Below are 25,012 nucleotides of genomic sequence, written 5' to 3' on the forward strand. Positions count from 1 at the left end.
TCCTTTTTTCCTTCACCCACTTCCTCAAGAGCCCTTGATGTTTTGTCAGCGTGCACAGGCAGACCTCACAGCAGGCTCACCATCTGTGTTTATTACAAACCATTTAATTGCTGCTTATCCCAATAACTTTACAAATATAGAACCACATGCCAGTCTGGGGGTGTTCTGCAGTGAGTCACTACAAACTAGCCCAGGCATAGCTTTAATGCCTCTGAGATCCATCTAGGAGCAGTCCCAGCAGTGGCCTCCGCCATGTGGGTAAGAGGGCCTTGGAGGAGGGCTGCCAACTGTAGCCAGGGGACCTGGCTTCAGGTCTGCAGAGGCGCTTCGACAGCACGATGCTCATTCTCTGTCCGGAGTGTCTCCATGTACTTCCGCATCTTCTCAACCATCCAGGAGGGCAGGACAAAGGATTTCAGCTCCTCTAACTTCAGGTCCAGGCATCCTCTGGAAGAGACATTGAGGAGGAGAGTTGGAGCCAGGGAGGATGTAGGTCCAGGCTCATCCCAGGGGAGGGAGGGCAGGTTTTACCTGTAGTCATCGCTGGCAGCGAGGTCCCGGATGTCCTCCTCAATGAGGAGGTAGGCCTGGGGCAGGAGCAAAGGAGAGTCGTCATTGCCTCTGATTCATTTCAGTCCAACTCGATTAATACTTTATTAAACACCTCCTTAATGTAAGGGCTGGAAGGTGGGGGTGTGTAGTCATAGTTTATAATTTAGCAAAGGAGAGTAAGTAGGGAGAGCCTGTCTGGGGAATAGTTTCTTGAGACAATCTTTCACTCAAGTAGAAAATTTATGGGTGGGAGAGTGGGGAATGATGATTAATTTACTTATAGCCGTCGTCCCTTTTACAAAGGGACCCTGAGGTGGCTTAAAATGAAAGGGCCAGAGGTAGAAAAATACACATGGAAATAGGAAATTAGGAGGAAGCCATATGTGAACCCTGGAACTAAGATAATTTGGTTTTGAACTTCGTGGCAAAAGGGGAAACATGATAAACCGCACTGCTGTCCATTAACTGGGCTGTGTTGTCCGGGGGGCCTGCAGAACTGCTGTAGCACAATGCCATGGTCTGCAGCAAGAGAGCCCTCTTGTGAGCCTACCATGTGGCGCATGCTGTCCATCACATGAGACAGTCTTCTGTGGGAGACATTTCTTTCCAGTCTTAGGGTCAGGAATAACTGTGTGTCCCCTGAGACATTTGACTGTCTTCATCTTAGGGGCACTGTGAACTATGTGACAGATCAGTTGTCCTTGAGTGGGGCCTGCAGCCGAAAACCTATGGACTTGCACTGGTCTCCTGGGCTGGCAATTTAAAAAATCCCTTTTTAAAAACTAGTCTTTCTTGTGGCTTAATTTTAGATCCTGCCTTGCCTTTTTATCCTCTCTATTTCTTATTTATGTATGTGTCAATGGTAAGTTTCCTGAAATATTTTTTGAAAGAGTGTAGCATACAGTAGAAAATAAAAAAGATAGCTTTCATTGCCAGAAAGGAGATGGCATACTTGTTTGTGAGGCCGTTGAATTCTTTCTTAAAAAATAAATTTATTTATTTATTTTTGGCTGCCTTGGATCTTCATTGCTGCTCACTGGCTCTCTCTAGTTGTGGAAAGCAGGGGCTACTCTTCATTGTGGTACGTGGGCTTCTCGTTGCAGTGGCTTCTCTTGTTGCGGAGCACAGGCTCTAGGTGCGTGGGCTCAGTAGTTGTGGCTTGCGGGCTTAGCTGCTCTGCGGCATGTGGGATCTTCCCAGACCAGAGCTGGAAGTTGTGTCCCCTGCATTGGCAGGTGGATTCTTAACCACTAGCCACCAGGGAAGTCCCGAGGCCGTTGAATTCTAATAGGAGCAGTCCCAGTGGTGGGACTAAGTGAGTCTTCAGGTGGGGGACAGGGCATGTGATGGACAAATCTCTCCATGATAGTTTTAGAACACATGCAACGATGATTTTCCTAAGGTTGTTGCTTGATTTGAGCTAAGAACTCTTTAAGTAGAAGTGATTCTGGAAAGGGCTGCCACGTGTGGCAAACAAGTTTCACTGCATGTGCTAATTCCTTCTGACAAGGGGTGCGGCCTGGAGCACAGTGTTGAGAAGAGATTCCATAGCTGATTCTGGTGGAAGAGTTGTGATGGAGGAGTGAAATCTGTCAATGGGCAGCACATGATGGGAAAGCAGTGTTCAGGACATCTTGTACCTGCCATTCTTACATACAGCTAGTATGATCTACATATGAGGGTGCTGTGGAAGGGAAGGGGGAGGTGTGTGGGAGACCTGGGGTCAGGCGAGGGAAGCCAGGGATTACTGTCTGGTCTTCAGCATGAAGGAATGGGCCCTCTCTACACTTACAAGTCTCCTTTCTCACACTTGTTGGGCATGGAGTCTCTCAGATTTGTGGGTAAGCTGCCACCAACAGCCCTGGTCCCTGGGCAGGGTGGGTCTCCAGCAGTGGCACGTGTGGCAATACTTACCATCTTCCCCCCTGTTGCCCGCATGTGATGCTGCTCGGCCAGCCAGTGCTTGTCCTGGGGGTCAGCTGCATACTGTGAGGGATGAAGGCACGGGGAGGCGGGGATGTTAGCCTGGTGTGATGGGCTTTTCTCTTTGGTCCAGAGCATACTCTTGGCCCTTGAGCAGTTCTTAGCAACAAGACCTTGTCCTAGCCTGGTGGATGTAGAGGGTTTACCAACCTCTTCAGAGCAAGCAGGGCTGAGCCCAGGAGGAGGCCAGGGTAGGGGACCCAATTCCCCGAGGTTTAGTACACTTCTCATTCCTGCCCCTTTCCTTTTTTTCAAAATTTAAGCTTTTTTTTTTTTGACTGTGCCACGCGGCATGGAGGATCTTAGTTCCCCGACTGGGGACTGAACCCGCACCCTCTGATTGGAAGTGCGGAGTCTTAACCACTAGACCGCCACGGAAATCCGAAAAAAATTTAGAATTTTAAAATTTTGGCCATGCCATGCGCCTTGCAGGATCTCAGTTCCCCAACCAGGGATTGAACCCAGGCCATTGCAGTGAAAGTGCTGAGTCCTAACCACCAGACCAGCAAGGAACTCCCCCCTTTCCTTTCTCAAAACACAGCACTTCCGGCAACTGGTCAGATCGTGACTATTATTTTAGAGCTGTACTCCTCTTTGAAGAAATGATCTGAGGTGGCTTACAACACATGTGACTATTATGGTGACCAAATTTTCTAAAACAAAAATCAGGACACTTCATGACCTGGAGGAGGCAGAATAGCATCGTGGTTAAGAACTTAGCTGTGGGGTTCAGAGCTCAGCCCACAGGGAATGCGCGTGGTAGGGAAGGTTGCAGGTGAGCATGTGAAGGTGGCCAATCTGGCCTGGTGGGCTTTTAGGGGGCGGCAGTTTAAAAAAAAAACAAACAAGAAAGAAAAAGAAAGAAAAGAATTTGATTCAGAAATTCTGGTTTCTGCTAATTATCAGGTGGTGTAAATGTAAGTGATGATTTCCTTGAGACTCAGTTTCTTTTTTTTTTTAAGTTTTTAAAAAAGTTATTTATTTTTGTCTGTGTTGTGTCTTTGTTGCTGCACACGGGCTTTCTCTAGTTGTGGCAAGCGGGGGCTACTCTTCGTTGTGGTGCGTAGGCTTCTCACTGTGGAGCACGGGCTCTAGGCGTGCGGGCTTCAATAGTTGTGGCATGTGGGCTCAGTAGTTGTGGCGCATGGGCTTACGGGATGCTCCGCGGCATGCGGGATCTTCCCAGGCCGCATTGGCAGGTGGATTCTTAATCACTGCGCCACCAGGGAAGTCCCAAGACTCAGTTTCTTCATTTGTAAAACAAAGAGTAACACTTATCTTATAGGGTTATTGTTAAGAATAAAGGAGATAGTGCATAAAAGGTGGTAAATATAGTATATGACACATAAGTGCCCAATAAAAGTAGGTTTTATAAAATAGGCAGATCATTTGAAATGGAGACCAAGCTGGGAAATCTGTATGGTTACTACAGATTTAATTATTTAAATCTGTAGTTTAATTAGTTCACTTCCCAAGTAATATGAATATTAATCAAAACTTTGAAAGTGTGTACTTCCTGACCCAGCAACCCCATTTCCAGGGATTTATCCTTCACAGTCATCCACCCGTGCATGCAGGGATGTCTGGTGCAGCACTGTTTACAACAGCAAAACTGTCGGAAAACACTTCAACATCTATAAGTAAGGGAGCAATGAAATGAATGACAGAAAATCTATTCTGTGAATTCTGCACAGCTGTTAGAAGTAAAATGAGGGAGACTTAATAACATGGACAAATTGCTAAGATATTACTCCCTAGATCTGTAGTGGCCAGCACACTTTTCCTGTAAATATTGGGTTGGCCAGGGACTTTCCTGGTGGTCCAGCGGTTAAGAATCTGCCTTCCAATGCAGGGGTTGCGGGTTCGATCCCTGGTCAGGGAACTAAGATCCCATTTGCTGTGGGGCAACTAAGCCCGCGTGCCACAACTACAGAGCCCATGCACTCTGGACCCCGCATGCCACAACTAGAGAGAAGCTCGCATGCCGCAACTAAGACCCGAATCAGCCAAAAATAAATAAATAAATATTAAAAAAAAAAAATTGGGTTGGCCAAAAAGTTCATTTGGGTTTTTCTGTAAGATGTTACAGAAAAACCCAAATGAACTTTTTGGCCAACCCAATATTTTAGGCTTTGGTGGCCACATACATCTTTGTCACATAATCTTCATTTTCTTTTAAAAAAATCACCCTTTAAAAATGTCACCACTCTGCGTTGGACAAAAACAGGCTACAGGTTGGATTTGGCCCACAGACCATAGCTTGCCCTGCATTAGAATGTAAGCTCTATGAGGGCAAGGTATTGTCTGTGTCTGTTTTGTCCATTACTGTATCTCTGGCAGTTTGAGAATGCTCAGCACTCGATATTTTTTCAGTGAATGAATGAACTTTGGGATGAAAAAAAAAATCAGAATGTATATAGTATGAGCCCAATAACACAAACAAAATATCACTAAAGGACAAGGACACACACACACTCACACACATATAGACAGGAGACTGAAGGATGCTACCATGTTGCTGGGGGTGACCCCTGGGGGAGAAGAGTCAGATTCAAGGGTTAAGAGGAGCTTTGTGTTTTGCTCCCTGTTAGCTTCAGTGTATTGTTTGAATCTTTTCACAACAAGAATGGGTTTACATATTATTTCTATTAACAAAAGTTAAAAAGGAAAAGAAAATTTGAATAACGCCTTTAGGACAGAAAAATGGGCAAAAGATATAATAGGCAGTTTACAAAAGAAGCACAAATAGACTCTACATGGATGAAAAGATGATTATCACTAATAAAGAATTAAAAGTAAAAACAACAAAAGTATTTTCCCTCCACTTATTAGCCTGGAAAGATTACAATGAGAGATAGCATCCATTGGTAATGACAGTGTGGGCTGGGAGTTTATTAAAAATGATGGGTCTAAGAATTGGGAATGTATGCTGGTAATGATGACCATTTATTGAGCCCTTGCTAGGCCAGGCACTGTCTGGGAGCTTTACTGTGCTTTCTCTCTCTTTTTTTTTTTTTCTACAGAGGAAGTCAGTTGTGTTTTTCTTAAAGTACAGTTGATTTCCAGTATTATATTAGTTTCGAGTGTACAATATGATTCAATATTTTTATAGCTTATACTCCATCATTTAAAGTTATTACCAAAAATGGCTACATTTTACTGCATTTTCTCTTAATTCCACCAACCCTGAACGGCTGGTTTGCATCATTCTGATTTTATAGATGACAAAACGGTCTCAGAAATGCGGAGCCACTTGCCCAGGGTCACACAGCTAGTAAGTAATGGAACCAGGACTGAAATGATACTCTCAACACTGTGCAACAGGAATCTGAAGTAGGTCCAAGAGCATGTCCATTTGGCAGATGATGCAAGCAAGGGTCCTGAGAGACCAGATCTTACAGAACAGTCAGGCAGAGAAAAGGGTAGGGGAGGAAGGCTATCAAAGGGAGCAGCAGGAGTGGAGACACTAAGAGAGGAAAATGAAGCAGCAGCAAGCACACCCAATTGCCCAGGTGTTGGGAATCCCACAACATAAGACTGAAAAAAGAGAGGAAGTAGGTATGTCCTTTGAAGAACTTGAACTTGCACAGAATGTAGTAGACAGAGCCCATGATTCTGGGACCCCAAGGAGCTGTGTAGTTCTGACAAGGGGCACTAAGCCTTGCACACAGGCACAAAAAAATATATAACTTGAACACATGCGCATTACTTTTTTTCTAATATATTTGGATGCTTTTGTGACTGATAAAATACAAATTCATTTAAGAGGGTGAATTCATACCCCTTCCACCCCCAAGATTTTCTCAAACAGTGGACACCAAAGCATAGCTCAGGAGAGGAGTCCTGTCTTTGAAAAAGGTTAGAACTGCTGCCTTGCTCCAATTTCTTTATCTTATAGACAACTGAATACAGCAGTGGTTAAGATCTCAAGCTTTGCAGAAGACAGAATCCTAACTCACCACTTACTAGCTGAGTAATTTTGGGCAAGTCACTTAGCCTTCCTCAATCTTTCTTTTTGTTTTATTTTAATTTGTAAAATAAGGATAACAATACCTATCTTAAAGGACAGTTCCAAGAGATAATGTAAGTGTGGCACTTAAAACCGTGTCTGGTACACAATAAACATACGAGGAAGGTCACTGTTACCACTGAGGCACAGAGGTGCTGAGTAAATTACCAAAGGTAAAGATTAAGGGCAGAGGGGCACAAGAACCCAGATGTTCTGACTCCCTGATGAGTGTTTACTCCCAGTGCCACCTGCTCCACTGCACTGGTCTGCCTGACTCCCAGCACTCACCTACCTTAAAGAGATGTGGATGCTTGATGTAGATTCTCCCTCTGGTGCCCCCCATCCCTAGGGCCCTGCAAAGTAACAGGGAGTGGTAAGGATCCCAGTAGTTGCGGTCCTAGTGGTGGGCCCCCGAGCTCCCCTCTCCCTCAGCACCAAAACTCTTTAGACTTACTTGTTGGCTCGAGATCCCAACACAAAGGTGGTAGACTCGTTCAGCCGAGCTGGGTCCCACTGTGCAAAAAATAGAGAGGCTGGTGAGGCTGAGCTTTATCTGGTGGGCGGGACACAAACACTCCTCCCTGACCCTCTCCTACCACCACCCTTGTCCACTGTTCATCAAACAGCTGATTCAAGAAACCGAGTACTTTTAATATGCTAGGTCCTCTGCTCCATACGGGGGGTGGGGGGTGGAGGGGTGGAGGGTAAAGGAATGAATTGGAGATAGTATCTGTTCTCCAGGGGGCCACAGACGTAGGTACAGATAATGATGCCATCATGAGATGGGCAGTGACACAGATGAGTGCACAGCCTAATGGGAGCCAAAGGGAGGGTAACAGGACGGCTTCCTTGAAGGGGTTAATTCCCAAGTTGGTTCTGACAGGGAGAGCACAAGCTGGACAGAGTAGAGGGGAGGAAGGAGGGGCAGCATGAACAAAGGCATGTGAGAGCTGGTTTGGCTTGTTGGAGAAACCACAGCGATTGTGTTGCTAAAAGAGAGCAAATTAGGGAGTGGCAATTGACGAGGCTGGAGAGGAAAGCAGAGAGGGGCTGGGGACCCTTGTACACTATGTGGACGGCTTTTCATTTTGCTCATTCTGTCGGTGATGGGGAGTCACTGAAGGCCTCTAGACAGGGAGAGCCGGATTTGTGCTCAAGACAGCTCGCTCTTCTGCAACGTGGTTAACGGGCATGAAGTGTCGAGGCTACAGGCTGGGTGGGCAGTTTAGAGGCAGTTGTAATTAGAGCAGTTTTGAAAGATGAAGGCTGGAGCTAGGATGGCAGTAGGACGAAAAAGAGGGAATAGGAACTGTGAGAAACGTATTTAGGAGGTAGAATCATCCGGGACTTGACTGGATGTCTGGAGGAAAAGGAAACGAAGAGGCAAAGATGACTCGAGTAGAAAAGGTCGAAGCAGTTCTGGGGAAAGGCTGATTTCAACTTTGGATATGCTGAGTTTGAAATTCTATGGAGATTCCAGGCCGAGAGCGCTAGCAGACACTAGGATATACAAGCTTCAAACTAGAGAGAGAGGTGTGGGACAAAGAGGTAAGGCAACTTCAGCACATACTAGTCCCCGAAACCATACGAGTGGATGCTTTAGATCATCCAGAGAGAAACTTTAGGTGGACAAGTGGGCAATGGAGAGAATTCTGGGGAATGCCTACTTGTACGGGTGACTGCTGAGGAAGGACTCACCAGAGAGAGAGAAGGGGTGTCTGGAGTGGAAGAGAAAGGTCTAGGAGACTCTAAGGGAGCAGAGTTGAAGAAGAAAGGTGTGGTCACTGGTGGAAGCAGACGGCCAGTACAATAAGGGGCGGACCGTTTCTACCGGACACAGCTGCAACCCGGACAGTGGAGCTTTCACCTACCTTACTGGGCTTCCATGTATGATTTTAGTTGAAGAAAGGATTCTACTCTTAAAAAAGCTTGCAAACAACTGTTCTGGAGGCAAGAGTTAAGAGCACAGACTGGTGTCCACGGACCTTGGCTGGGTTTGACGCTTGGCTCTGCCACTTACGCAGTACCTGACTTTGGGCAACTGTGTGGTCCTTAGTGTCTTCAGGTGTATCAAGTGTATAAGATAACCAGATAAAATAATATAATTTCTGCCCAGGAGGTAGGAAAGAAAGCTCCTGAACCACAGAAGGGTAACAGAATCTACCTCATAAGGCTGTTATAAAGATTAAATGAGGGAATCCATACAAAAGATTTAGGGCAGTGCCTATGACATGTTAAGTACTGGATAAATATTAGTGACAACTAGCTTTTATAGGGAGAAGCCTTCAGCAAAGACCAAGCCCTCTCTCTGTTTTGCCCCTAATTTCAGTCCTTACTTGGGATGCTTCTGGAAGGCCAGAGTTGGGAGGTGGGGTGGGAGGTGAAAATGGCTCTGGAATGGCATGCACATGTCCTTCACCACCCCCAGCCCCTTTCCCTCAAGGTGGAGCCCAGAGCCTCGATTGGGTCTCCTTGGGACAGCAGTCACTGCCATGCTCACATAATCATACCTTAGGACCTTCCCGACGAATTGGTTCACAGGATTTTGGTTTCCATCTGATTGGAGGGAAACGAAGAAAGGTGAATCCCCCAAGATCAGGCCTAGGACTGGAAGACGGTTTGCTGCTGCTGGTGGGAGCTCCACATATACTCTCGCTCCAGCCCTGGGTGGACTGCTTTCTGGTGCTCATTAGAGGAGGTGCAAAGGGAAAAAAGCACGGGGACTAGGAGCCATTCGAGGACTCGCTCTGCTATCACCTAGCCATGTGGGCAAGTCCAAGAACCTCTCTGGGTTGTAGTTTTCTCATCTGTCAGGAGGCGATAACAGCAGCAACTCCCTATCTTGTGTTAGTGAGGAATGAACTTGCTTCGGGCAGGGGACAAAATCTAAGGTATGAGGATTAGGCTCCCACATAAAGCTCTGTTTGACAAAAGATTCTGTTGCTTTAAAAATCTTTGAAAATGACCATCCTGGAGGCAATGTAGTACAGTTTTGCCCTTTATTAGCTGTCTGACTTTGGGAAGTAATTCTGTTTCCTTATCTGCAAAATTAATTATACCATCCTTAGGGTGTGGTTGTAAGGATTAAAAGATCAAGTATTAAAAAAAAAAAAAAAAGATCAAGTATATATAAGGTATTTAGACCAGTTACGGCACATCACAAGCATTCAATACACACTACCAATAAAAGACCTCTGGTGTTGAATGAAGCTGTGCTGAACTGTTCTGGGGTAAAAACAGGATACGACAACCTCCTCCCTGCCTTCTTTCCCCACCCCTCAGACTAGAGAGCACTCCCCTCCACGGGGACCTGGCACAAATGGATCTGATTTTGCCAGGCAGAGAACTCTGGTCTCTTTTCCTCCCGGCCCACTCCCTCCCAGCTCCTCCCTTTGGTTCTGTTGGCCCCTACTCACACCATGCCTGCGGCTGCACGGTCATTTGACAGGATGTGTCCCGGAGGTCGTCCCTTCCTCTGCCATAAAGAACAGGTGTCAGTGGCCTGACCCTGTGGAAGTCCCCACCCCACTGGCAGGTCCAGGGTCACCTGAAGGAGATGGTTTCCCAACGAGACCAAATGACGCCCTTTCCCCAGCCAGAAAACCAGGAGATGGTTTACCTTTTTGGGAACGGGACTTCCTCGGTGGGCACACTCCTCTTCTGCCTGCCGGCCACGCTGCAGGAGAAGGGAAAGGAGTCAGTGGGAGGCCAGTGGCCGGGAACTGTGGGTCCCCTGGGGCTGCAGAAGACAGAGCCCCTGGACCACACCCTCCAGCCCCTCCCTGAGCCGGGACTCAGCAGCCCTCCCAGCATGATGCTATTTAGACCTGGTCCCACAAATGGGTGGTCCGTGGAGCCTCCCCTAGGCCACAGAGTTCACCTGCCTCCCATTCTGATCGGTCTCCCCCTCCAAGACCTGAGGACACAGTGACTCTAACCTTTATCCCTGGAAGCTCATGGGTCAATCTGGGTATTACTCTTTCTCCATCTGAAAACAGCAGTTTAGCCTGAAGGGACAAGACCAAGTGTTAACAGTCACTATTTTGGTGGTAAGCCTCTCTGCCCCCATTTTTATAGACACAACTTCAAACTGGGTTAAAACTCTTTCATGGTCAGTACAAAGGGACCGTGAGATACGCATACAAATAGATATCTTTTTTAAAAAACTTGAATAATTCATGACCATTGTTGAAAAATTAGAAAAATGTAAATAAGCAAAATGTAAAAAAATCAAATCTGAAACCTCAGTACCCACAGAATACTATTAACATTTCAATGTAAATTCTTCCTCACTCTTTTCCATGTAAACACATGCTATGTATTTTTTCTAACTAAATGCACTGATATTAAACATATTCCTCAGGAAGCTGCCGTTTTTCGCTTAATAAATACTGAGTGCCTAGTGCGTAAGTGCTGGGACACAGCAGTAAATAGCACAAGCAAGGGCCTTGCTCTGTGGAGCTCATGTTCTGTGGGTGATCCGGATGATAAGCAAATAAACAAACATATAAACAAGGTGACTTCGAATCATGAATTTTTCTCTGAGAAGGAAAAACCCTAGCTAGGCAGATGTGATGGAGAATCACCAGAGGGGAGGGCTACTTTGGGTAGGTGGTCAGGGAAGGCCTTGCTGAGAAGGGAGCCTCTGAGCTGAGATGTGAAGAAGGAGCCACGTATAGAAAAGGCTGAGCAGAAGCGTGTTTCTGCCGCAGGAAGGAGTGCAAAAGCCCTAAACTGGGAACAGACGTGGCTCATTTGAAGAAGAGGATGGCCTCTAAGTAATGGGAGAAGGAGAGAGTGGTGAGCGAGGAGCGTGGGGAGGCTGGCAGGGCCTTGCAGGCCTGTGCAGAGTCAGGATCACGTGACCTCTCGGAGCAGGATTTGACAGCCCTGAGAGCGCTCTCCTTCCGGAAACAGTCTTCTACTGGCTCCTGTGGCCACACGCCCTGGTTTTCCTCCTACTTCTCTGGCCACCCTTTTTTTTTTTTTTAATTATAAATTTTAAAAAAAATTTAAAAATTATAAATTAATTTATTTTATTTATTTTCATTTTTGGCTGTGTTGGGTCTCCGTTGCTCCATGTGGGCTTTCTCTAGTTGCGGCGAGAGGGGCTAATCTTCCTTGCGGTGCGTGGGCTTCTCATTGTGGTGGCTTCTCTTGTCGCCGAGCACGGGCTCTAGGCACATGGGCTTCAACAGTTGTGGCACGCAGGCTCAGTAGCTGTGGCTCACGGGCTCTAGAGCGCAGGCTCAGTAGTTGTGGCACATGGGCTTAGTTGCTCTACGGCATGTGGGATCTTCCCAGACCAGGGATCGAACCCATGTCCCTTGCATTGGCAGGTGGATTCTTAACCACTGCACCACCAAGGAAGCCCTCTGGCCACTCCTTAGCCTTCTTTGCTGGCTCATCCTCCTCAATCTGGTTCTTTTCATTAGATATTCTGTCTGCTCTCATTTATGCTCATGGCTTCAGTTAACACCTATCTCCCTAATTTTCTATCTTCAGTGGTAGCCTCTCCTTTGAGTTCCAGATTTATGTAACAGTCTGCCCCATGTCTACGTGTAGATGTCTCAAATTTGCGAAGTCGAAAACTGAACTCATGATCTTCTCCTCCAAGCTTTGTCCCTTTTCAGTGAAGAGTGCACAAATCTCAGTGTGTAACTTTGCACACATCTGTGTGGTAATTTAATTCAGACCTGTATTGCCTAACTAGGCTGTAGGTTCTATGAGAGCAGGAACCCTGCCTGCTCATTTGCCATGTTAATCCATTCAATCATTCAATAAACAATGTACACATATTAAGAGTCATATTCTAGGTCTGGGAATACAGTGGTGAATGAGATCAGGCCTCAACTGCTGTAAAGCTCAAGATTTTAGCAGAGGTTGGGGATGGGAGGGAGGTAGAAAATAAACATGTGTACTATTAATAATTTCAGATTGAAATAAATGGCGGAATAAACAAGTAAGGTGATAGAGATTAAATGGAGGTGGGACGGGAGTAAGATGGCAGTGGGGTGGGGGGCACTACTTTAGATGGTGTGGCCAAGGAAGGCCTCTCTGATGAGGTGATATTTAAGGTAAATCTAAAGAAAAGAAGGAACCAGCTTTGTAAAGAGTTAAGCGTATGCCACGCAGTGAGAACAGTGTGCCTCTCAGTGAGAAAAGCAAGTGCAAAGGCCCCAAGCCCAGTGTGCTGGAGAAGCAGAAAGGATTCCTATACAGCTAGAATGTAGTCAGTGAGGGGGAGGTGGGATGAGATAAGTTAAAGAAGTATGCAGGAGAGGTCTAGGTAGGGCTCTGTGGGTCATGGTAAGGCATTAGGGTTTATTCTGCCAGCAATGGGAAGTCACTGGAGGGTTTTAAAGAGGAGAGTGACACAATCTGATTCATCTTTAAAAAGATGGGTCTGGCTGCTGTAAGGATGGAGTGGAGGAAGGCAAGAGGGGCAGTAGCTCAGGGCTGAGATATACATTTGGAAATCATCACCAGTTAAACTGGCTTCAAAGCCACAGGACTACATGAAATCACCTAGAACGAGAGGCAGCCACAGAAGAGATGGGATTTGTGAACAAAGCAAAACAAAGAGCGCTGTTCACCACTCAGCACTACAAGAGTTAAGTCGTAACCCACTGCAAGTAGACAGTGCACCCCGAGAGAAATTCAGGATGAAAAACAGGATGACGCACTCTGTGCTTTGGATAAACAGGCCCTTAGACAGTTAGATGCATATCTCAGGGAGAATCTCAATGACCCCAGATTCTTGCATCTTCCCATACATAGAAAAGCAGCAAAATCATTAACTTAAGATGTCTGTTCTTTGTCATCAGCAGTAATCTTTCACCAAGACGTATGCTTGACTGCAGCGCCCCCCCCCACCCCAAATCATATATAAACCACCTCTTCGGAGCAGTTCCCTCAGAGCCACTGAGAGGCTGTCTCTAGGTACAGTCCTCAGTAAGTCCCTGGATAAAACTTAACTTGCAACTCTTACATTGTGTGTTTGTTGTGTGTTTTTCTGTAAGTCGACAGGTCTGAGGACTGAACTTGGGAATGCGTCAAGTTAGTAGCAGAGAAGAAGAGCTGAGGAAAGTGAGGAGGAGTGACCGATGAGGCTGGAGCAAAGTCAAGGTACTGGAGCCAGGAGAGGAGTGTTCCAAGAGACATGAAGTGACCCACTGCGACGAATGCCACCAAGAAGCTGAGTAAGCTGAGCGACATGGAGGTTACTGGTGACCCTGATATAAGAGGGCTTTCTGTGAACTGGTGGGGACTGAAGCCAAAACAAAGTGAGTGAAAGAATGAATGGAATAAACAAAAGAAAAACAAATCAAAGGAAAAGAACCAAACCAAACCCCCCCAAAACAGGGAATTCCCCAGTGGTCCAGTGGTTAGGATCCCGTGCTCTCACTGCCAAGGGCCCTGTTCAATCAGCTGTGCCGCGCGGCTTACGCGGGTGGGGGTTGGGGGGGATGACAAAAAAAAAACAAATGAAAGAACTAATGGAATGAATGGGAGGTGACAAAGTAGAGTCAGGGATAGCAACCTTTTCTAAAGTCTGGCTATAAAAGGGAACAGAGAAGTAGTGTGGCCTCTGAAGGGGACTGTGGGTTCAAGGCCGGTCTGTTTCGTTCTCCATTGTATTCTCAGTGTCCCAGTGAATGAACACACATGTGTATAAACATACGTAGGGGAAAAAATGGTAAACACATCAAAATGTTAATAGAAGTTATTGTTGGCAGTAAGATGATGAGAAATTTTAATTTTCTTCTTTGTAATTTATATTTTCTAATTTTAATATAACACCACCAGCAAGTAACATTTATTGAGTCTTTGTTACTGATCTAAATGCTTTAAGAGTATAGCCACATTTAATTCTCACAATAATCCTATGAGGTAGAGCCTCTAACTCCACTTTGCAGATGAGAAATCTGACATTTAGTGAGGTGAGGCAACTTGCCTAAGGTCACACAGCCAGTCAGTGCTGAAGCCAGGACTCAAATCTGCACAGTCAGAATCAAGAGAAAACTTGCATCCTTAGCTACTATGACACATTTTTCTTAGTGAATGTGTACTACTTGCATAAATAAAACGAAGAAATAACCACAACTACCTTGCAAAACAAAATCAATCAAAAACCCCAAGGCCACGTGCCATAGATAAGATCAGCCATTTCTCCCTAAGAAACAGCTGTAAAGAGGTAGTGAAGAAGACTAGGAAATACCACTGAGATGGGCAAGATGGGGTTTCAAAAGTGAAAACAAGCCAATCAAGTCTTAATCCCACTAAAACCAAGAAATAGTCTAGTCTGATTCTATCAGGTCCAGTCTGAAGAATCTTTTACCGTAAGAAGAAGTTCTGCAGCAGTTTAGACACGGAGCTTCGACGTATCCTGGCCCCCTGAAAGTGAGGCTCTGTTGTGAGGCAGCAATATGCACCACACTGTGAATGTCACTGCCCTGTATTTAGCATCTAGTACGCTTTGTACGTAGCCATTCGGTGTTGGTGGTTTATGTGTATCATCGCATTTAATCCTCACAGCAAAACAGTGGTCTTAGTCCAAAATTTAGACATGAGTAAACTGAGGGTCAGAAAGGTTAGAAGACTTCTTCAAAATTTCTTTCTTTTTTTTTTGGCCGTGCCTCGGGCTTTTGGGACCTTAGTTCCCCGAGCAGGGACTGAACCCAGGCCCTTGGCAGTGAAAGCATGGAGTCCTAACCACTGGACTGTCAGGGAATTCCCCCAAATTTCTTGCTTCATCTGGTTTTAAGTTAGACTTTGGGCTTTCTACCTTCCTATGCTCTGATTCCACATGTTCTGACCACACAGTTACATCAGTACTGGAAGGAGGGAACTCTGGAAGGTGGAATGTGAGGACTCAGAAGCCTGGAAAGGTATGAACGTTCAGCGAGTGGAGGTTATGCCCAATTCACTTGAACTCCATCTTCACCTTTCACTGGGACTCCTGAACGGTCTCATAAATTTCCCTTTCAATCTCCATGGCAGATTCCCAAGCTAATCTCCTCATGGCAGCCAGAGTGATCTTGAAAATACAAATTTCATTAGGTAGCTCTTCTGCTTAAAATTCCACACCTATAGCTTGGTTTGCAGTGCTCTGCCATCCTCTCCAATCTCTGAAAACCAACAACACTGGCTTCTTTCTTTCTCCACTCTGCCCTGCCCCTGGGCTCGGCACCCTCTAGTGTACTCTCTCATCACCTCCTATGCTTACAGCATTTATAACAGTTTCTGATTATAGACCTATCGTATGATCACTGGAGTAATGTCAAGGGCTCTGGGGGCAATGACTGTGTTCATATTGCACAGCCCTGCTGGGGCCTGGCAAATAGTAGGCCCTCAACACATATTAGGTGAAGAGATAAATTCAAGAAAGCATTTCAGGATGCAAATGAGAGTGAAGGTTTTATCAATTTAATATTGATTCAGCTCAAACTTTTAAGATTAGTGTTAGCAAACTGCCCTGTTTTATTATCAGCACATGTCACAACTGATTATAACATATTACAGTCCCAGAGTGAGTTAATGAAATGGCCTCCTATGAATCTGATTAGCTTAAATTTAATAGTCTATGAGAACCAGATCAGCTTTCACTGCCCTCACAGGATGGAGTTTTGCTTTTTTAAAGCTGAGGTCTAGGCCCTGGTCTTGCTCATTTCTGAGGCTGTGCCTGAGTAGCTAGTCAGCCAACCTCCCGGAAGATGTTACTCTCTCATCTCACGATAATTACCCTCATGGTACTGACCTCAAGCCTGCCCTTGTGGCTATGGTTATGAAGAAATTTCCATTTCTGACAGCTAATGGTTCCACAGTCAAGCACAGAATCTGGGTGATGCTGACAATTCCTATTAATAACAGCAGCTGACACATGCAAACTGTTCACTACTATCTTGAGGACACAGCCATTTCTAGACCTGATGTCATGACTCCTGACCACTTTGAGAGGCAGGGAGGCAGAAAGGGTGACAGTTCTCATGATACCAAAAGGGGCTGCGATTACTTGAAGGATCAAATCAGCAAAAGCACTTGCAGAGGCGAGCCAGACCTTAGCTATTCTATCTCTCGCTTGTTCCAAGCCACAATTTCTTCATCTGTAAACTAGGGATGGAAACATGCCTTCTGTACAGGTTTCTTCTGAGATGTAAATGAACTAATGCAGGTGAAAGCATCTACCACGGTAGCTGGCATCTAGTAGCTACCTCCCTTCCCTTCTGTCAGCAAAGCTCTAAGCCCTATCTAGATGTAAGTAGCTCGCCGGGTATCCCTCCAAATACTACTGATGATGGGACCACATTTCTTTGCTGAGCCCTGAGGGCTAAACCTTGTGCCTACATCTCTTTTCCTCTTTGATCTCACCTGCTCCAGGCAGCTCCGACAGGCCTCCTGGATCAGCTGCTCTGCATCCACTTCTTCCCCGACGTTGTCGCGTACGTTCAGTGCGGCCTTCTGGAAGAACTAGGGAGAGGTACAATAGAAGACAAGGTCAGAAGTCCTGCTAATCTGCATCAATTTGAAGGGAACAGAATATAAAACAGAAGCTTTCCTCCTACCCTCAGAAAGAAAGGAAAGGTGATAATGAAAACGGCTTTGAGATCAGCCAGACTTAGATTCACATCCCAGGCTCTACTTCCCCACTCTATACGCTCTTAAGGAGGAGAACCATCATGGAGGCGCTGTAAAACTCCTCTGGCAAAGCAATAAAGCTATTCTTTTTTTTTTTGGCTGTGCCACATGGCTTGCGGTATCCCTGATCAGGGATTGAACCTATGCCCTTGGCAGTGAAAGTGCAGAGTTCTAACCACTGGACCGCCAGGGAATTCCCTAGAAGAATATATATATATATATATATATATATATTTTTTTTTTTTTTTTTGCGGTACGCAGGCCTCACTGCTGTGGCCTCTCCTGTTGTGGAGCACAGGCTCCCGACGCGCAGGCTCAGCGGCCATGGCTCACGGGCCCAGCCACACAGCGGCACGCAGGATCCTCCCGGACCAGGGCACAAACCCGTGTCCCCTGCATCAGCAGGCGGACTCTCAACCACTGCGCCACCAGGGAAGCCCAGGAGGATATATTTTTGACACGAAAAGGTATTCATGATATTTTGTCAAGTGAAGGAAGCAAGTTATAAAATAGTCTGGGATAGTGTGAGCCTATTTATCTAAAACAGCAAAAAAGCAAACTGTAGAACTGTAAGAATATATAGAGTAAAAGAACTGTAAGAATATATTAGAGTAAAAGTGGTGATATGATTTTTTTTTTTTTTTTTTGCTTATCTATCTTCTCAATTTCTATAATGTACGTGTCTTACTTCCACAGAAGAAAAAACAACCACACCAGTACCTGAGATGAACAGGTCAGGGAGGCCAGAAAAGACCCAGAGAGTGGAAAAGCCTAATTGAATTCTGACTTCGCCCAGTCTGAAAGAAACATCTGTAGACTGGGAGGGGTGAGACTTGGCCAGGGCCCCAGGATGTCAGCAGTCCCAGCTGGCTGGGGAATGGAAAGGCAGAAGCTTCCTCCATTGGGTAAGAGGGACAGCTTGAGCCTGAAAACACCAAGGGACAAGGTGACATGAGGCCCCAAACCAAGACACCCGGAGCACATTTGTAACAACAGTCCATGTCTCTGGAAGAAAGGGTTGCTTCTCTCTGGTGAACAGAAAAATTCTGGAACCTATAACGCATGCTCCTCCTGTGGGAGACAACTATGGGGACGTACTATCACTTTATGTTCAGAATTTTATATATATGCCTTTGTTGTTAACATCAAACCAAGGAGAAGAGTGTGAAAGCACTGGATTAGAGACCTCAAGAGTTTAGGAGGGAAATTCTACAGGCAAAATTCAATGAAATGATCAGATGAGTTTGACTTCAAAACAAAAAACTGGAGATTAATACTGGTGGTTCAATTCTGACTACTGACTATGTGAAAGCTAGTTAAAATAATCTGGATACTGTAGAACCAGCCTGTGAGGTGGGCAGGGCAACAAATATGTAGGGGTGAGTGTAAGCTACCTCCAGACGTGAGAATGAAATTCAGTCATGAACAAGGAATTCTCAAACACTATTGGTAGAAATGTAAAATGGCACAAACTTTCTGGAGAGAGGGACTTCCCGGGCGGTCCAGTGGTTAAGACTCATGCCTTCACTGCAGGGGGCACCGGTTTGATCCCTGGTTGGGGAACTAAGATGCCGCTGTGTGGCGTGTGGCCAAAAAAAAACCAACCAACCAAACAAACAAAAGCAACACAACAACATTTTCTGGAGACAAATTTTCTTGAGGGAAAAATATGTTTCCTCTTTTACCCACCAATTCCATCTTTAGGAATTTATCCCCCAGAAATACTCTCACAGGTTAACAAAGATATACATTCAAAGTGCTCAATGTAGCATTGTTTGTAATAGACAAAAACTATAAGTAATCCGAATGTTCTAGGGACTAGCTCATTAAATTGTGGTACATCCATACAATAGATTACTGTGCAGCTATTATAAAAGAATCAGGGTGAGCTATTATGTATTGATCTAGAAACATGACCAAAATATATTGTGAAATGAAAAAACTGAATTGCAGAACAATGTGTGTAAAATGATCCTACGTATTCTTTTTTTTTTTGGCCGCACTGTGCGGCTTGTGGGATCTTAGCTCCCCAACCAGGGACTGAACCTGGGCCACAACAGTGAAAGTGCCGAGTCCTAACCACTGGACCGCCAGGAAATTCCCTGATCCCATGTATTTTTTAAACATGAGTGAGTGCACACGCACACACACGCACACACACAAATAAATATAGGAGACTATGTCATTGTTAACAGTTTGGTATCCTGGGAGGTGAGTTTTAGTGACTTTGGTTTTTACTGTTATTCAATCAAAGAATACTAATACGTACCACCTAGTCCACAATTTTGCTATATTTGCTATCATGTATTCATTTACCCATCCCATTTATCCACCCATAAATCCATTTCCTAAGCTATATTATTAGAATATTCTTTTTAAAGGGGCATGCATTTAGTAATAACAGGAATAAATGAATAAAATTCACAATGTCTTGGATAAAATCAGCTATTTCTAGAAGTTATTTTTCTAAACATTTTTAAGAAAATGGGTAGCTGAGATTTGGAACATCATTAAACAAAGTGATCAGATGAGGTCGATCAAGAGCCTGGACTTACCTGAAGCTGTGATGTAATCAAGTCATTTGTACCTTGTCTAAAAACAAGTGTGGGGCTTCCCTGGTGGTGCAGTGGTTGGGAGTCCGCCTGCCAATGCAGGGGACACGGGTTCGATCCCTGGTCCGGGAGGATCCCACATGCCGCGGAGTGGCTAGGCCTGTGCGCCACAACTGCTGGGCCCGTGTGCCACAACTACTGGAGCCCGCGCACCGCAACAGAAGAGGCCACCTCAGTGAGAAGCCTGCACACCCCACAGAGGAGTGGCCCCCGCTCACTGCAACTGGAAAAAGCCTGCATGCAGCAATGAAGACCCAGCGCAGCCAAAAATAAAATTTAAAAAAGTAAAATAAAATAAAAACAAGTGTGGCAAGGACTTATCTTTGCAGACTACGTGAAGCCACAAATTGTGTTTATCCAGCATTTGTTCAGGAGAGAAAGTTCCTGAATCATGGCATCCACTACTGGGACAAGCAACAAGGAAAGTGCTTTGGAGGTAGACAGTCCTGGATTGAATGCTGGTCTAGCCTTTTCCTAGGGGCTTAACCTCTTTATTTTTGCACATGTAGAGGTGCAGAGGTATTAGAATACTTGGTGCATTCTGGGATGTGCAGAAGTCAGGGGCAGGAATAACTAGGTATGTAGGGGAGTGTGGCTGATCACAGGGGACCATATGTGCCATGTTAAGGAATTTGGATTTCACCCAGAAAAAAATGGAAAGTCGTGGAGGGATTTTAAATAGGGGAGTGACACCATTGGGTTTACATTTGAGAGATCACTGGCAGCTGTATGGAGGGTGGATTGAAAGAGGGAAAGAACAGAGGCGGTTAGGGATTACAGTGGGAGCCTGAATGAGAAATAGTGAAGGCCTGAACCAAGGCAGAGGCAAGGAATAAGGGTATGCTGGTCATACTGTGGGGTGGAAGGTACAGGACCCCACTACTGGATATGGAAGATGGAGCAGAGGGCAGAGCCACTGGACTCTGGTTTCTAAGTGAATGATGGTCCCATTCAAACTTGTCCAAAACTGAGCTCCTGATTTCCCCTGCTTGTCTCCATCTTCCTCATATCAAGTCAATGGCAATCCTATCTTTACAGTTGACCCTGGCAAATAACTCCGGAGTTGTTTACTTCTTTTTCTTTTACCCGGCACATCTGAATCATTAGCAAATCCTGTTGCTACCTTGAAAACACATACGGAATCTGATTCTTTCCCAACACCTTTACTGCTAACACCCAAGCCACTATCATCTCAAGCCTCCTAACTGGTCCTCCTGAAGTCTATTCTCTTTACAACTGTCAGAGAGACTTTTTAAAAGTGTTCAGATCATGAACTCCGCTCAAAACTCTCCCAAAGCCTCTATTTTACTTGCAATAAAACCCAAAGTCCTGTCGACTGGAAAGAAAATGCACAACCTGAAAGTTGAGAGTTATATTTTATTCAGTGGACAAAACTGAGGACTTAAGCCTGGGACACAGCATCTCAGACAGCTCTGAGGGACTACTCCAAAGAGGCAAGTGGGGGGAGCCAGGATATATAGGAGTTTTCACAACAAAGACCACGGAGTCGGAACATCAAAAGATTACTCTTAAATAAAGAAAACCAGACATCTCAAATTAAGGAATTTAGCACTTTCCTATGCATGGGAAGATGCAAGAGTCCGGGCTCAATGAAATTATTCCTTTGATATGCACCTCAGCTATCTGGGACCAGGATCCTGTGCTTTCTCATCCTGAGTCTCCTCAAGGTGCACGGTCAGGGGTGGCTGCAGCAGTTGACCGCTAGATGGCGGGCATCCTGTTTCTATCCTGAGTTCCCTCATGGCTCGACATCAGGGTGGCTGGAATGTGATGGCTTGATGGCTGCAACATCCTTTATTCCCTGATGTGGCAAGCAATAAATTTCATTCACAGTCCTCACCACAGCTTTAAAGTTCTGCCTGAGCTGAGTCTGTTACCTGTCTGGTCACCTCTCCTTCTCCTCTCCTTCCGGCTCTGCTGGCTCCAGCCACTCTGTTGCTTTGAATGTGCCAAGCATGCTTCTGCCTCAGGTCCTTTGCCCTTGTTCCCTCTGCCTGGGTTGCTTTCCCTCCAGGTATCTGCACGACTTGTTCTTTCCTCACTTTATTTGGGTCTCTGCTCAAATGTCCTCTTATCAGAGAGCTTTCCTAGCCACAAGCTATGAAATAGCATCCCTGTTCCCTATCGGTCACTCTCTTCCTGTTCTCTCTGGCATTCCCTGACAAAGTACACATTTATTTAAAGAGGGTAAGGACACTGTCCATTTTATTCACTGCTACATCCCTAAGTGCCTAGCATAGTGCTTGCATTATGGTAGGTGCTCAGTAAATACTTTTTGAATGAATGAATAAACACAAGAGGAGAAGGTTTAGGAAGAAAAACAAGAGTTCAGTCCTGGGCTTCCCTGGTGGTGCAGTGGTTGAGAGGGGTTCGTGCAGGGGACACGATTCGTGCCCCGGTCTGGGAGGATCCCACATGCCGCAGAGCGGCTGGGCCCGTGAGCCATGGCCGCTAAGCCTGCGAGTCCGGAGCCTGTGCTCCGCAATGGGAGAGGCCACAACAGTGAGAGGCCCGCGTACCGCAAAAAAAAAAAAAAAAAAAAGAGTTCAGTCCTGAATATGCTGGGATTGAAGTATCCATGGGACATCCAGGTACAGCCATGTATAAGTTTATTAATAGATCTTGAAAAGAATTTTAAATAGTAATAATGATGATATTATTAAACAAGTAATAAAAACACCTGCATTCCAAGCACAGTGCTAAGCATATTACACTTAAGTCACTTCATCCTCACAACAGCTTGGCCAAATGTAAGGGAGCAGGACCCTATGGGGCCTTCCCGGGGGCAGACCCCTCCCTCATATCCTCTGCTTTAGCTCCTCCCTCAAGTACCTAGATAACAGTATCTGATGCACATTTCCTGAATTGTCTTATAGATGCTAAATCCACCACCAAAGGGAAGAAATGAACTACCTGATGAATATGAGCACATAGCCCCCAGAGCCTAAGGATTAATAATGTTAACCCCTGTGACACCACCGTTACCTCACCATCAACCAATCAGAGAATTGTGCACGAGCTGATCACAGACCCTGGGATGCCCCTCCCTCACTCTGCCTTTAAAAATGTTCTGCTGAGGGGGCATCCCTGGTGGCGCAGTGGTTGAGAGTCTGCCTGCCGATGCAGGGGACACGGGTTCGTGCCCCGGTCTGGGAGGATCCCGCATGCCGCGGAGCGGCTGGGCCCATGAGCCATGGCCGCTGAGCCTGCGCATCCCGAGCCTGTGCTCTGCAACGGGAGAGGCCACGGCAGTGAGAGGCCCGCATACCGCAAAAGAAAAAAGAAAAAAGCTTTGCTGAAACCCATCGGGGACTTTGGGTATTTTGAGCACTAGCTGTCCTGGACTCCTTGCTTGGTGCCCTGCAATAAATGCTGTACTTTCCTTCACCACAACCCAGGGACAGTAGATTGGCTTCACTGCACGTGGGCAAGCAGTAAGACCCGAGTTTGGTTTGGTAACAAGAAGAGGAATTCAAATTACCCCCAAAGAGGAAAAACATTCTTCGGGGGTTCAGAATTGGAAAACTTTTGATTATCTGTGTGTACTAGAAAGAGAGACTGTGATGAAGGCAAGGACTGCCCATGAGTCTTTATTCCTGTTAATTTTTTATCTTTGTGTCCTTCTCACCTTCATGTACTTGTTGAAGACAGTCTGGATCTCCTCATTGATGCTAGGCTGCAGGACAGCTCGGAGGAGATCCATGGAGATGGCAGGATCTGTGAAACTGCATTCAGGAAGGAGACACAGTCAGGAGGCATGTCCCAAACATATCCTTTCCTACTCTGCCCAGCCAATTATTGAGATAGGACCCTTTAATGACAATAACATATGGCTTTTACAGAAAACTAGCCACGTGCCCAGGTGCTCTGCAAACCACATAGATGCAGGACTTTGTTTCATACTCATAACTCTATGGAATGGCATTATTTTTAAAGTGTTATAGAGGTATAATACTTAACACAGAAAAAGTCTATACACTTTAACAAACAGTTTTAGTGAACATCCCTTTAATCGCTACTCAGGTCAAGAAACATATATAACCAGCATCCCAAAGACCCATCTTGTGCTCTCTCCCTTCCCTGAGATGGATACTATTAGCCCCACATTTTTTTAACTTCCATGCTATCCTGCCTCTTTGGAGCCTTCAAACGCAGAGCCTGTGAATGTTAGGGACCTTGGGCGCTGTTGAATCAACATGCCCCCTCTTTTGAGTTCAGAAGGGAAATGACTTGCTCAAGGTCACACAGAGTGACAGAATCTGAATCTCCTCTTTCTATTGGTCGATGATCTCTTTCTCAGCTCTGTGCAGTGGGGACCCAAAAGCTGCCTCCCAAGCCAGTGCCTGGGAGAGGAAGTCCCACCCAAGGCCAGCCTTACCTTGTTGTCATCTGTGAGCGGCGGCCCCTCCGCTGTACCTGCCGATGCTTTATCATTATGTTCCAAGGGTTCTGTGGAGACCAAGGGAGCAGATGTCACCGAGGTCCGTGACGCTGGGGTGGAGGTGGAGGGTGGGTATTAAGTTATACCTAGACATCCCTGCTTCTCAGGTGCTTTCACCGTCTCTCCCCGCTTGGGGGAGGGGGGAGGGCAGTGGTTGGAAGGTCCTACCAGAGAAGAGGAACCGAGATAAAGCTTCCTGCCCCCAAATCCCAACCCCACTTTTTCAGGAACGGGCGGAGGAAAGGAATCAGTGTCCACCGAGGGGCTACTCTGTGCCAGATGAGGCGCTGGGCGCTTTACCCGCATTTATATCCTTTCCCACAACAACTTTACGAGGCAGGGCCTAATCATCTCCATTTTCGAGAAGAGAAAACTGGCGCTCAGGGGCTTGGCAGGGCCGGCCTACGTCACCTAGCTGGGGGGGCGGCACCAGAATATGAAGCCGGGTCGTTGGACTTCGACAACCACAACCCCTCGGCAGCACCAGCCGCTTCGTTCTCTCGCCCACGGGCCAGGGTCCCGGGAGCCCGAGGCCCTCTCGGGCCCAAGCCCAGGCCTGGCCGCGGCTTCCCCGGGGACGCCCTCACCGTGAGAACCAGCTGCCCCGCTGCGCCCGCGTCTCCCAGCTCGGGTCCGCCCCGCTCTGCCCCGCCGGGTCCCCGCGGCTGCTCAGCGTCTCCAGTGGCCCCCATGGCGCCCCCGGTTTCCACAAGTCCAGCCCGACTCTGTCACCGGCTGAAAAGTCTCTCTGTGACG

At 46.2% G+C, this 25,012-nt stretch overlaps 1 protein-coding gene across 2 annotated transcripts; it reads right to left on the reverse strand.

Annotated features, from left to right (window-relative positions):
- Positions 1–88: 88 nt before the first annotated feature.
- On the reverse strand, positions 89–25,012 carry DNTTIP1 (deoxynucleotidyltransferase terminal interacting protein 1). 2 transcript variants are annotated; one of them, XM_060122839.1, is made up of 13 exons: positions 24,844–25,012; positions 24,194–24,264; positions 23,444–23,540; positions 16,916–17,014; positions 10,483–10,551; positions 10,164–10,220; positions 9,961–10,019; positions 9,055–9,100; positions 6,999–7,057; positions 6,837–6,897; positions 2,467–2,538; positions 532–587; positions 89–447 (listed from the first exon to the last, which is right to left on the reverse strand). In XM_060122839.1, the coding sequence occupies exons 1-13, from the start codon at positions 24,946–24,948 to the stop codon at positions 309–311; spliced, it is 990 nt and encodes a 329-aa protein (XP_059978822.1). In that variant the 5' UTR covers positions 24,949–25,012; the 3' UTR covers positions 89–308. The 2 variants fall into 2 exon arrangements, with proteins under 2 accessions (XP_059978822.1, XP_059978823.1); XM_060122840.1 differs by lacking the exon at positions 6,837–6,897 and having other exon boundaries at positions 297–447.

Source organism: Lagenorhynchus albirostris, chromosome 15 (genome assembly GCF_949774975.1).
Source record: "Lagenorhynchus albirostris chromosome 15, mLagAlb1.1, whole genome shotgun sequence".
Lineage (NCBI taxonomy): Eukaryota > Metazoa > Chordata > Mammalia > Artiodactyla > Delphinidae > Lagenorhynchus > Lagenorhynchus albirostris.

What these genes read in the sequence shown, in the direction of transcription:
- DNTTIP1 (XM_060122839.1), bottom strand. Translation starts at nt 24,948, where the DNA reads ATGGGGGCCACTGGAGACGCTGAGCAGCCGCGGGGACCCGGCGGGGCA. An exon ending in GTCGGAGCTGCCTGGAGCAG is followed by an intron (nt 10,552 to 16,915) that starts GTGAGATCAAAG and finishes TTGTCCCTTCAG; the next exon opens with GCTAAACTGCTGTTTTCAGA. An exon ending in AGCATCCACATCTCTTTAAG is followed by an intron (nt 2,539 to 6,836) that starts GTAGGTGAGTGC and finishes CATCCCTCACAG; the next exon opens with TATGCAGCTGACCCCCAGGA.